This window comes from Silurus aristotelis (genome assembly GCF_946808225.1).
Source record: "Silurus aristotelis genome assembly, chromosome: 4".
NCBI classification, from domain to species: Eukaryota; Metazoa; Chordata; class Actinopteri; order Siluriformes; family Siluridae; genus Silurus; species Silurus aristotelis.
Window position 1 is genome coordinate 8,366,446 of NC_139577.1, and position 14,285 is coordinate 8,380,730.

The 14,285-nt window shown below is 38.8% G+C and overlaps 1 protein-coding gene across 1 annotated transcript; it reads left to right on the forward strand.

Moving 5' to 3' along the window:
- Positions 1-205: 205 nt before the first annotated feature.
- On the forward strand, positions 206-14,173 carry LOC310725304 (deubiquitinase DESI2-like). The gene is made up of 7 exons (XM_083540171.1): positions 206-439; positions 2,241-2,377; positions 2,701-2,796; positions 10,040-10,112; positions 11,340-11,433; positions 11,588-11,729; positions 11,995-14,173. Exons 1-7 carry the CDS (start codon positions 373-375, stop codon positions 12,262-12,264), a joined length of 879 nt encoding a protein of 292 aa, XP_083396297.1. The 5' UTR covers positions 206-372; the 3' UTR covers positions 12,265-14,173.
- Positions 14,174-14,285: the final 112 nt, after the last annotated feature.

Below are 14,285 nucleotides of genomic sequence, written 5' to 3' on the forward strand. Positions count from 1 at the left end.
TCATTTATTTTAAGTAATGTTTACATATTGTTTGTCATTGTTTGTCATGTTTACATATTGATGTTATCATCAATACAACATTTTTTTTTAGTTACCCAGTATAAATGCCTGATATCTCCGAGAAAGAGAGAGAGCGCTCGAGAGCTCGGGGAAAAAAGTCAGTTCCGGGATTTGCATGAATGACGTCACTGCCCTGTGATCCCGCTCCCGGCCTGTAAGTGTCAGTAGAGCGGCGTGTGTATGATCGCGCGGCGCTGTAACAGCACTTTCACCTTCAGCTCTATAAACCTACTGAGAGTTTGATAAGTGTGTATTTAGTAGGTAAAGAGAAAGAAAAGAGAGCGAGAAAGAGTGAGAGAGAGAGGTAGTGGGATGATGAACGGTTTAGCAGCCAACTCACAGTCGGCTCTGGAGATCCAGCTGAGGAGAGGACCTGCTGGTGAGATGATCACCCTTCACTCTTATCGAACTTCTTAGATCACTGAACTTCAGTAGGATGTTAGCATACATGCTTACTATCCAACAGCTCATTCTGTTTAATACAATAAAGGAAACATTTGTATCATAGTTTATTTATTTATTCAGTGGCAGGATTTTTTCTGAAGGGTTAAACCGGGGTTTTATACCGAGCTGTGTGTGTGTGTGTGTGTGTGTGTGTGAGAGAGAGAGAGAGAGACACACACAGCCATGCAGACCGCTAACAGGCTAACGCTAACTGAATATGTTATAGACAATACATGATAGAAAATGTTTGTGTGAGAAGGTTGTGAGGTTGTTATTGGAGGTTTAGTTGGGGGTTATTGAGGGTTTATTGGGGGTTTAGTAGGGGGTTACTCAGGGGTTATTGAGGATTAGTAATAGGTTATTGGAGGTTTAGTGGGGGTTATTGAGGGTTTATGGGAGGTTTAGTGGGGGTTATTGGAGGTTTAGTTAGTGGGTTGGTTATAGGATTTGTGAGCGGGTTATTGGCGGTTTAGTGAGGGGGTTAGTACTATTGGTATTACTATAACTACTACTGACCTTCTGTTAATAATCACATACAACAGCCACACAGCACAGCTATCCTGCAAGCTAACAGACACACTTAGATCAGCCTGATTTAAAGACTGGCACTTCCGCCATGTGACAGACACACACCTGTTTAATCTGAGTTAATATTGAACTTTTATTATAGTCTGATTCAGCAGAAAGTCACCACAAAGACATGAAAGTGAAAGTAACTGCAACTGAGCCTGTGTGTGTGTGTGTGTGTGTTTTTTTTTTTTTATTATGACCTAATGGGAGAAGCCGAAAGAGATATGACTAACTGTGCTATGTGTTTTAGATGTTTTATTTAACATGTAATGTAATTAAATATTTAATAATTTAAAATGTATTACATTAAAACCTGACATTGACATTTCTTTATTTTTGTATAATATTTTACTTTTATTGTGTAGGATGTTTACCTAAAAAAGACAGGCATTACATAACACAAACGCACACAAACACACACACACTTCTTGAGCACTTTATTATTATCCTTGTACTAGTCCTGAGCAGATCCCGAGTAGATCCTGACTTTAGTGTCAGAACAGCCTTAATTCTCTAGGACATGGATTCCATATGATGTTGGAAATCTTTCTTTGAGATTGTGCTCTATGTCGACATGATCCTGATCATCACGCTATTCCTGCATTTTCATGCTGTGAAACTCCTGTTCTCCCACATCCACAAAGAGCTGCTGGATGCAGATCTAGTGACTGGAAATAACCCTGAAGATCACTGAACTCGCTGTGACATGGAGCATCATCTTGCTGGAAGTAGATGTTCAGAGATGTAAATTGTAACTCTGCCTGTCAGCACTGTTGTCCATGCTCCTTTATCCTCTGTCATCAACAAGGCCACTCACATGATGTTTTTTGTTTTTCGCACCATTCTTTGTAAACTCTATTTAAAAAATCCCAGCAGGAGATTAGCAATTTCTAAAAAACTCCATTTAGCGCATCTAGTATTAACAACCATGTCACGGTTAAAGACACAGAGGTCTGTTTTTTTTATTTTATTTTTTTTATTTATGCTTATGTTTGGTGTGAACATTACCTGAAGCTATTTACCTGGATCTGTGTGAGTTTATACACCTTGCTGCTGCCATGTGATTGGCTGATTTAGAGAACTGCATAATTGTACAGATGTAATAAAGTGTACAGTTACTGTAACAGGGTGTTGATTTTGCGTGTGTTTGTGTGTCTGCGCCGTAGGCCTGGGCTTCAATATTGTTGGTGGAGTTGATCAGCAGTATGTGATGAATGACAGTGGGATCTATGTGGCCAAGATCAAAGAGAATGGAGCAGCAGCACTAGACGGCCGACTGCAGGAGGGAGACAAGATCCTTGCGGTAGCAGACACACACCGTACAAACCTTAGACACTTTAACAATGCACACTTACAATAAATATTTCTCACCATACACATGTTTACAACACACACTCACACAATACAAACATTTACCTCACACACCTTACACAGCACACACATACTTCCACACCATACACATTCACAACACACACCTCACACAGTCTCATACCGTGCAGACACTCATAAAACACGCAACATACACACACCCTCATTCCTCACACACACACACCTTTTTCAATATTCTTACTGTAAAACACTGACACTGCTCTTTCTCTCTCACTGTGTGTGTGTGTGTGTGTGTAGATAAATGGGCATAAACTGGAGAATCTGTGTCACAGTGCAGCAGTAGAGTTGTTTCGTTCAGCAGGAGAAGAGGTTACTCTGCACATCCAGCAGAGGGTCAGTACACACATATACACACACACCATTTTTATTAGAAATATTATTCCCATATACCACTCTAACCTGCATTGTGATTTTTGTGTGTGTGAATGTGCTTCTTGTCCCGCAGCCTCCTCACAGCTCTAATGGTCCTCTGGGTTCTCGTCCTGATAGAGAATCGTCTTCATCCATCTCGTCCCTGCTCATTGCTGGGATTCTTAGTGTGGTCGTAACGGTCTTTATCTACAGACGTATCTTCAGGAGACACACATTTTAATAATTCTCTCACACACACACACACACACACACACACACAATGAACTTTTTCTTGCTGAGGACCAAAAATTATAACAGGGAACAAAAGCACCGCTGTTAGAGTTGGAGTTAACCCTCCACTCAGATTCCTATAATCATTATAATGCTAATATTAATGCTAATCACAGTAACCGTTAGCTTTAGCCATAAACACACAGAACAGAGTAATGGTAAAGTGTAAATACATGCCTGTTTATATGGAATATGCTCATTCTGTTAAATTCATTTGAATTCCAGCTTTGAATCTTTTAGTTCTGGAGAAACAATAATACCTTGAAAGGATGCTTAAGTTTTGTTGATTTACAGGTGTCTCTAGGCCAAGGGGCAGAGCTTAGGTTAAACCTAATCAGCAACTCACCAACTGCAAAGGTTTTTGTGGCTTGTAATAAATTCACTTTTTTTTTTTTTTTTTTGTAAACACTTTGTCTCGGTGTGTGCAGACTTTTGCTCTCAACCATGTTTAGTACTTGCCAAGCTAGCATTGTTCTTATCTAATTTCAGCAGCTAACAGGTATTAGCTAGCCAGTTTTGGTGATGTCATACAATCAAGTACACATGTGAGTGGCTGATAAACTCAAGCTTATGCTCCGCCTACTTGTTTCTGGGTGTGATTTAAGTGAATATGCTGGTTGGACCTGGAGCTATTCTTCTAATTGTGATGTTAAAAAAGAGAATTCCATCATAATTACTTAATGAGGAAAATTGGTTGTATCGTCCAATCAGCTGTGTTTGTGGCTGTAAGTAACCAATCAGATTGCTGGGTGTTATAGGCTCCAGTTTAGGGGGTGTGTGTGTGTGTGTGTGTGTGTGTGTGTGTGTGTGTGTGTGTGTGTGTGTGTGTGTGTGTGTGTGTGTGTGTGTGTGTGTGTGTGTGTGTGTGTGTGTGTGTGTGTGTGTGTGAGAAAGAGAGATTTATAGGGGTGTTCACTTTCCACACAAACGTGTTGGGTTTTCTGACTCTGCATGACACTTATATTTATAAACACAGACTAAAGGACTATGCAGTGTGGCTTTGAGGCAACTGTGTGAATAACACAGGTATATTTATTGTACTATCCTAAACTGGTGGCTTCATACACCTTAGGTTAGTTGGAGGGAGTGTGTGTGAGAGAGTAGGTGGGTGTGTTCATTTCTTTATTAGACTCGTCATGAGTGTGTGTGTATATCTGTGCTTCCCCTGTAGACTAAATATTACTGCGCATGTACACACACACACACACACACACACACAGTGAAGGTTTGATGCTGAACTGATGGATTAAAAGTGCACTTGTGATTTGATACTGTAAATAAATAATGAGCACCATGGCTTTTGCGTGTGTGTGTATATGTGTGTGCAAAATGGAAGTAAACACGGTGCAGAAAAAAAAATAGGAAAGTGGTTGGGTGAACATTACAAGAGAATGAACCTAAGGGAAGTGAAGGAGGGTGTAGGGGTAGCGATTGAAATCAGACGCCAATAAGTACAGTAGTGAGAGCAGAATGCAATCTTCCAACAGACAGGATGGAAGTGTGTGTCTGTCTGCCTTGTGTCCAGTCAGCATCTTGCATAAATCAATTGCCTGTCTGTAAAATGCTGATGCTAATAACAGGAAAGAGTGCATTAATATCTTATATAAGCTTTTAAACTCTGTGTGTGTTTTAAACAAGGTGAACTCCATCCATCTATCCATCTATCCATCTATCTATCTATCTATCTATCTATCTATCTATCTATCTATCTATCTATCTATCTATCTATCTATCTACATGCACACACAGTTTATAGAAGTGTAGATTTTTTCTCAGACTCCTGTCTGATAGTGAAACCCAGCTGTATGATTCTAGGCAGGAGAGAGAACCCTAATAGCAGAGGTGCTGTATATAAACTGTGCTCAGTGGATTATAGGGTAGAAGAAAAAGAAAGAAAAGCCGATGAAATTACATTTTGGTTTGCAGACCTGTATTCCTTTACACATTTGTGAATCTCTGCCCTTCATTCCATTGCTCATGTTAGATCATAAAATCTGTCTATCTGTTGTTTCCCCTTTAAATTCTGTATTATTTGAATTATTAATAGCACTGTATAATTCTGTGTAATTATTAGTTATTTGTATAAAAGCATGTATTATTTCCATCTGTAAATGATTGATGACAGCGAGGTTTGATCTTCACTCACTTCCGCTTTGCAGCTGAGACAGTCAGAGTGTAGTGGGCAGAGTCTGTTGTAAAGCTCAAACCAATAAAAACCCACGATGGCGCTCCTGATTCCTCCACCCGCCCTCCTGTTCCTGCAGTGAGGAGCGCGCGGACTCTCCGCTCTCGCGCTCCGTCACGCGGCGTCCGGTCTGCGTCGTGACGTCATCCTGTTCAGGTTTTGGATTTCGGGGGAAAATTGAGCGGCGCGAGCTCCCTATTCTAGCGGAGGCTGCAGCTTCTACTGTACCGTTTTCGTTGTTATCATCATCATCACCAGCGGAACAGGCGCGCAGTGCGACTGTAAATCATCGCTTGCTGACTCACGGGATACTGCAGTAGATCTCTCTTTACATGCCTGTCTCTCTCTATCCATCCTTCACTCTCTACATCTGTCTCTCTCTTTCCATCTCTCACTCTCTACATCTCTCTGTCACACACACTATCGCTTTGATGTGATGAGGTAATGTGGTGATGATGTAATGATGCCCACTGTCCAAATGTGGATCCCGATGTTCATGTTGTTCACCATCACTCGAGGTCTCTGAGATGCCTGTCCTGTGGACAGAGGAGCAATGATGAACACGGACGCCTCTCCGCCTGTAGCTACCTCCAAACTCACACCTCACTTTATTTGAGGAATAGAACTAATAAACGCTTCATCCATCCTGCACATCACACTTTCGTCAGAAAGGACTGCACCCCATCTCTCTGTCTGTCTCTATTTCTCAGGACTGAAGAATGGCCAGTGAACCCGTCATCCTCAACGTCTACGACATGGTGAGATCCGAGTGAACACCAGCAAGTGTGTTGAAAAATGATTACCACCCCTATATCACAATCTGTTATGTGTAGGGTAGTGTGTAGTGTATTGTGAGTATATACACACAGTGTGGTGAAACCTATGCAGTGTGTGTTGTATAGAATGTATTGTTTGGTGTAAATTATGTAGTAGGTGGTGTACAGAATGTAGTGTGTGATGTATAATATGTAGTGTGGTTCATAGTGTGTGGTGTTTAATATGTGGAGTGTGGTGTATAATATGTGGTGTGTGGTGTATAATATGTAGTGTGTGGTGTATAGTATGTACTGTGTGGTGTATAGAATGTAGTGTGTGGTGTACAGAATGTAGTGTGATTCATAGTGTGTGGTGTATGATATGTGGTGTATAGTATGTAGTGTGTGGTATATCGTATGTAGTGTGTGGTGTACAGAATGTAGTGTGTGATGTACAGAATGTAGTGTGATTCATAGTGTGTGGTGTATGATATGTGGTGTATAGTATGTAGTGTGTGGTATATAGTATGTAGTGTGTGGTGTATGATATGTAGTGTGTGGTGTATAGTATGTAGTGTGTGGTACATAGTATGTAGTGTGTGGTGTATAGAATGTAGTGTGTGGTGTATAGTATGTAATGTGTGGTGTAATTTATATAGTGTGGTGCATAGTATGTAGTGTGTGGTGTATAATATGTAGTGTGTGGTGTATTGTATGTAGTGCGTGATGTATAATATGAAGTGTGTGGTGCATTGTATGTATTGTGTGGTGTATAGTTTGTAGTGTGTGGTGCATTGTATTTAGTATGTGATGTATGTAGTGTGTGCTGTAATTTATGTAGTGTGCTGCATAGTATGTAGTGTGTGATGTCTAGAATGTAGTGTGTGGTGTCTAGAATGTAGTGTTTGGTGTATAGTATGTAGTGTGTGATGTATAGTATGTAGTGTGTGGTGTATAGTATGTTGTGTGTAGTGTATAGTATGTAGTGTGTGGTGTATAGTATGTAGTGTGTGATGTCTAGAATGTAGTGTGTGGTGTATAGTATGTAGTGTTTGGTGTATAGTATGTAGTGTGTGATGTCTAAAATGTAGTGTGTGGTGTATGGTATGTTGTGTTTGGTGTATAGTATGTAGTGTGTGATGTCTAGAATGTAGTGTGTGGTGTATAGTATGTATTGTGTGGTGTATAGTATGTAGTGTGTGGTGTATAGTATGTAGTGTGTGATGTCTAAAATGTAGTGTGTGGTGTATAGTATGTAGTGTGTGATGTCTAGAATGTAGTGTGGGGTGTGTAGTATGTAGTGTTTGGTGTATAGTATGTAGTGTTTGGTGTATAGTATGTAGTGTGTGGTGTATAGTATGTAGTGTGTGGTGTATAGTATGTAGTGTGTGATGTCTAAAATGTAGTGTGTGGTATATAGTATGTAGTGTGTGATTTAAAGAATGTAGTGTGTGGTGTATAGTATTTAGAGTGTGATGTATAGAATGTAGTGTGTGGTGTATAGTATGTAGTGTGTGGTGTATAGTATGTAGAGTGTGATGTATAGTATGTAGTGTGTGGTGTATAGTATGTAGTGTTTGGTGTATAGTATGTAGTGTGTAATGTCTAGAATGTAGTGTGTGGTGTATAGTATGTAGTGTGTGATGTCTAAAATGTAGTGTGTGGTGTATAGTATGTAGTGTGTGGTGTATAGTATGTAGTGTGTGATGTTTAGAATGTAGTGTGGGGTGTATAGTATGTAGTGTTTGGTGTATAGTATGTAGTGTTTGTTGTATAGTATGTAGTGTTTGGTGTATAGTATGTAGTGTGTGATGTCTAAAATGTAGTGTGTGGTATATAGTATGTAGTGTGTGATTTATAGAATGTAGTTTGTGGTGTATAGTATGTAGAGTGTGGTGTATAGTATGTAGTGTGTGGTGTATAGTATGTAGTGTGGGGTGTATAGTATGTAGTGTGGGGTGTATAGTATGTAGTGTTTGGTGTATAGTATGTAGTGTGTAATGTCTAGAATATAGTGTGTGGTGTATAGTATGTAGTGTTTGGTGTATAGTATGTAGTTTGTGATGTCTAAAATGTAGTGTGTGGTGTATAGTATGTTGTGTTTGGTGTATAGTATGTAGTGTGTGATGTCTAAAATGTAGTGTGTGGTATATAGTATGTAGTGTGTGATTTATAGAATGTAGTGTGTGGTGTATAGTATGTAGAGTGTGATGTATAGTATGTAGTGTGTGGTGTATAGTATGTAGTGTGTGGTGTATAGTATGTAGTGTGTGGTGTATAGTATGTAGTGTGGGGTGTATAGTATGTAGTGTTTGGTGTATAGTATGTAGTGTGTAATGTCTAGAATATAGTGTGTGGTGTATAGTATGTAGTGTTTGGTGTATAGTATGTAGTTTGTGATGTCTAAAATGTAGTGTGTGGTGTATAGTATGTTGTGTTTGGTGTATAGTATGTAGTGTGTGATGTCTAGAATGTAGTGTGTGGTGTATTATATGTAGTGTGTGATGTATAGAATGTAGTGTGTGGTGTATAGTATGTAGTGTGTGGTGTATAGTATGTAGTGTGTGATGTCTAGAATGTGGTGTGGGGTGTATAGTATGTAGTGTGTGGTGTATAGTATGTAGTGTTTTTGGTGTATAGTATGTAGTGTGTGATGTCTAGAATGTAGTGTGTGGTGTATAGTATGTAGTGTGTGATGTCTAAAATGTAGTGTGTGGTATATAGTATGTAGTGTGTGGTGTATTAATTTGTAGTGTGTGATTTATAGAATGTAGTGTGTGGTGTATAGTATGTAGTGTGTGATGTCTAGAATGTGGTGTGGGGTGTATAGTATGTAGTGTTTGGTGTATAGTATGTAGTGTTTGGTGTATAGTATGTAGTGTGTGGTGTATAGTATGTAGTGTTTTTGGTGTATAGTATGTAGTGTGTGATGTCTAGAATGTAGTGTGTGGTGTATAGTATGTAGTGTGTGGTGTATAGTATGTAGTGTGTGATGTCTAAAATGTAGTGTGTGGTATATAGTATGTAGTGTGTGGTGTATTAATTTGTAGTGTGTGATTTATAGAATGTAGTGTGTGGTGTATAGTATGTAGTGTGTGATGTCTAAAATGTAGTGTGTGGTATATAGTATGTAGTGTGTGGTGTATTATATGTAGTGTGTGATTTATAGAATGTAGTGTGTGGTGTATAGTATGTAGAGTGTGATGTATAGAATGTAGTGTGTGGTGTATAGTATGTAGTGTGTGATGTCTAAAATGTAGTGTGTGGTGTATAGTATGTAGTGTGTGGTGTATTATATGTAGTGTGTGATTTATAGAATGTGGTGTGTGGTGTATAGTATGTAGTGTGTGGTGTATAGTATGTAGTGTGTGATGTCTAGAATGTAGTGTGGGGTGTATAGTATGTAGTGTTTGGTGTATAGTATGTTGTGTGTGATGTCTAAAATGTAGTGTGGGGTGTATTATATGTAGTGTGTGGTGTATAGTATGTAGTGTGTGGTGTATTATATGTAGTGTGTGATTTATAGAATGTAGTGTGTGGTGTATAGTATATAGAGTGTGATGTATAGAATGTAGTGTGTGGTGTATAGTATGTAGTGTGTGATGTATAGAATGTAGTGTGTAGTGTATAGTATTTAGTGATATAGATGAATAATATTAATTATTAATAATAACATATAATTAAAGGTAAATTGAACAAATTTGTTATTTTAGAAATGTGTATCAGACTGGTAGCCCTTCACATTAATCGCTACCCAAGAAGTAGCTCTCAGTTTTAAAAAGGTTGTTGACCCCTGCTCTATAGAATATATATACTGTATATTTTCACTTTTCTACACACCTGCACACTGATTTATAATCTCAGGCTTTGTCTGTAAACCTGTATGGGGACACTGTCGGCTGTTACAGCATCTATAAATAACACTGTAGTACAATTAGTTCTGAAATAGTAATACTATCCCTGTCTGTCTCTTCTGTCTGTGTCTGTGTGTCAGTACTGGATTAATGAATACACATCCACTCTGGGGATCGGAGTCTTCCACTCAGGAATACAGCTGTACGGCAGAGGTATCACACACACACACACACACACACACACACACACACACACACACACACACACACATTAATGCTCAATGATAGTAATACTCTTCAGTCCCAATTATTACTAAACAATACTAAATATCCCCTGTTTATGGCACTCTCGAACACACATTTATGCTCCTACGTTGAATTACCGATTGTTTAGTGGCTTTGGGTCCCTTAACGGAAGGTCGGAGGTTTAAGCCCCAGTATCACCAAGGTGCCACTTTTAGGGGCCGTGCATCATGTCTGACCCCAGCTTCTTAACATTGCTGGGATATGCGAAGAAAGAATTTAAAGTACATTTGACAAATATAAAGCACTTTTCTTTCTTTTTTCTTTTTGAATACTCCTAAATGGTCTTCAGAGATAATTGGTACTCAGTAATACTCATTTGCCAGCTTCAGTGCAATAGTCATCAGTACTCATCAGTATTTATCAGTGCTGATTAACAGGCTATTCTACTTATTGGCAATTTTTCTGTTTTTATTCATACTGAATAATTGTTAATACTCTTTGCTGAAAATGAGTATTCTTGATTACTCCTTGCTGCCCTAAGCCTAACCCACGATGATCTATAATATACACTAGCACTGTTCAGTTCTAAAGTCGATTAGCACTCATTAATACTCATTAATACTTTTTGGAGCTTATTAGTACTCCTTAGATATGAATAATACATCTATGTACATCTAGTACTGTTCTGTACTCATTAATACTGAGTGATGTGCACCAGGGCTGAATCCAGTCACAATCATTAAACATAGAATCCATTATTCATGATATAATAATACCTATATAAATAAGAAGGAGGCGCTATTGAAATGGTTCGGACATGTGCAGCGGAGGGACATGGGGTATATTGGTAGGAGAATGCTGAGGATGGACCTGCCAGGAAGGAGGAAAAGAGGAAGACCAAGGAGAAGGTTTATGGATGTGGTAAAAGAAGACATGCAGGTAGTTGGTTTGAAAGAGGCAGATGTGGAGGACCGGGGGGTATAGAGACAGATGATCCGCTGTGACGACCACTAATGGGAGCAGCCGAAAGAAGAAGAAGAAGATATAAATAAGAAGGAGGAGTTACACGGAGACATGTCACTCTCATACACACATTTATTATACTTTATTTAATTATTTGTGTGTGTGTGTGTGTGTGTGTGTGTGTGTGTGTGTGTGTGTGTGTGTGTGTGTGTGTGTGTGTGTGTGTGTTAGAATTTGCATATGGAGGTCATCCGTATCCTTTCAGTGGGGTGTTTGAGATAAACCCGGGAAATTCCAGTGAGCTCGGAGAGACATTTAAATTCAAGTAAGGGCACATACACACACATGCAAACTAGACATAGCGATGTTTCAGATTTCAATAACATTTAATCACTATCTTTTAGCAGTAGCATTAGCAACACCCTAATCTATATTTAATAAATATAATTACTATAATAATGTGTGTTTGTGTGTGTCAGAGAGGCAATTGCTTTGGGTACAACAGACTTCACAGAGGAAGATGTGGATAAGATCATGGAGGAGTTGGGCAAAGAGTTTAGAGGAAACGCGTATCACCTGATGCACAAAAACTGCAACCACTTCTCTTCTGCTCTGTCTGAGGTCTCTCACACACAAACACACCTGTCCATCTCCCTGTCTGTTTCTCTCTTTATTCAAATAAGAGGCTTTCTGTTTAAAACTAGTGGTGGGGCTATGGTGATTTCAGTTTGTAACATCACAATATGGAACAATCACACTGGGATATGCAAATCATCATAGAATGGCAACCAGAAATACATAAAACAAGATCTCTGACAATAATGCCTCCCCTCCCTCTCTCTCTCTCTCTCTCTCTCTCTCTCTCTCTTTTTCTCTGTGTGTGTAGTTGCTGTGTGGGTGTGAGATCCCGCGCTGGGTGAACCGCTTGGCATATTTCAGCTCGTGTGTGCCGTTCCTGCAGAGCTGTTTACCCAGAGAGTGGCTCACACCTGCCGCCCTGCAGAATCACATCAGCCTTCACAGAGACGACACACACTCTCATGCGCACACACACTCATACACACACTCTCACACACACGATTCCGGCTCCAGTGACGAGGAGCCATCAGGGGCCGTGGGAGGAAGATCACACAGCTGCAGACACACTCGAGTGTAACACACACACAAACCAACGTCTGGTTCAACTTTTTCATCATAAAACATTTTCTGTTGTTATTTGTGTTTTTGCAACCAATCAGCAGCAGGTGAGTCACTGAGGCTTCAGACTGACCAATCACAGGCCTCGGGTTTGTCCCTCCCCTTCTGTAGTACTGTAAACTCGGGACTCTACCCAGACTTTTACACTTTTAATGATAACATTTTTTTTTTCAAGTTGAACTTACATACAAAACTGTTTGATTTGAAAATCTGATTTATTAGAAATTAGTTTTTATAGTTTGTAAATATTTTAAAGGTTGAATTATGAGTATTAATATCAGCCATTTACAGAGAGATTCAAATATACAGAAAACAATCTAATATTTCTGCCTTTGTTGTGAATGAGTTGAGATTATTCAGCTGTGATTTTGACATGATGTGTGATTGCCTTGTTATATTTTATTACAATTTATTCTTTCATTTCTATACATACAGTATTCTTTTCTATATAATTTCACACATCACTGCTGAGGATTCAATTCGGTATGTTTTAAAGTGTGTGTGGGTGAGGGGTAAGCTTAGCATGGCAGTGGCAGTGTGTGATGTGAGTGTGTGATGTAACAACTTGTAAAAACGATCTACAATTCACATTTCTGTTCTTTCTTAGGCACGTCGTCATTTTAAAATCTTTATTCTTGAAATCTGAAAGTCATTTTTAAACCTTTATCATGACACACATGATTTAACCAAGACATGCTAAAGAGGACGGGGCATAATTTCATCCAGTCACAAACTTGGTCATGTGACATCCACTAACAAAAACACTGGATTTATGCTGTAACTCGGACACAGGAACTCAGAATATTGTCATTTCGACTTTAGCTACTAAGAAGGAAAATCCATGGACGACCTCTGTGACAGCATGTGTTTTGTCAGATAGGCAGCTAACATCACTGATCATGGATAGAGGGTTTCGATACTCTGTGGATATAGCGCTCTGTACATTACCTATTCTTGGATTTTTTTTTCTTCTTGTAAGTAATTCTGGTATGGGTTTCAGTTGAATTCAGTATAATCAACACTAAAAACTACTTCTCTAGTATAAATGAAATGTACAGAGCATTATTTACAGCTGTGGCTGGTGCTTTGTTCATTTGAAATGTTTTTTTAAAGATTGGTATCTCCAATAATTCAGCATTAATAGCAATAAAATAACATGAAAGTGCACAATTTCCATTTAATTTTGTATTTTCTTTTTTTTTTTCTCTACAGCCACTGTGACATAACAGAATTCCATGTTGGAAAAGTCTTTCCGAGTAAGAATGACAGTGCAGAGAGACTAAACTAAAATTAAAAATGTTGTTGATAGGTAAACTGTAGTACTGATTGAAACGTAAGCCTTGTCTCCTTTTTAACTTGGGATGCCATACAGTTGTATGGAAAAGCAGCCATAGAGTGTGTGTGTGTGTGTGTGTGTGTGTGTGTGTGTGTGTGTGTGTGTGTGTGTGTGTGTGGTATGATGAAAACACTCTGCCCTCAAGCTTTAGATCAATGTGACCTTTAACGTTTGAGAAAAGGTGATTATTTTGTATGCACTGTGCTGTTTATCAGAGCTCTTCTGTTTCACTGTTTCACAATGAATCAGATGTCTGCTCAGTGATGCCCTGTCAATCAATCAAACTCTTTATCCTCTTTTTTGATGTCATACGGTTTGCCATGGAAACACAAATCTTAATTGGTTTTGAACGTCATATAATAATATGATTTGACATGTTCAGTATTTGCTTTTGGTTTCCTTCACCTCCATGGACACTTTTTTAGAGGTTTTTCTACGTTTGTCAGATTTACACCTGGACTGGAATTACATTTTATGAGCTGAAATGTTATATAACAGATTACAAAGCTAAATAAAGGATTTAGAAGTTCAACCTTATAGTTTTCCTGTTTCTTTTATGTTGTTAACCCTCCAGTGAAGGTCAGTGCTGCAGCACAGCTATTTAGCTTTTCAGCTATATAACTTCAGGTATATAACTATACAGA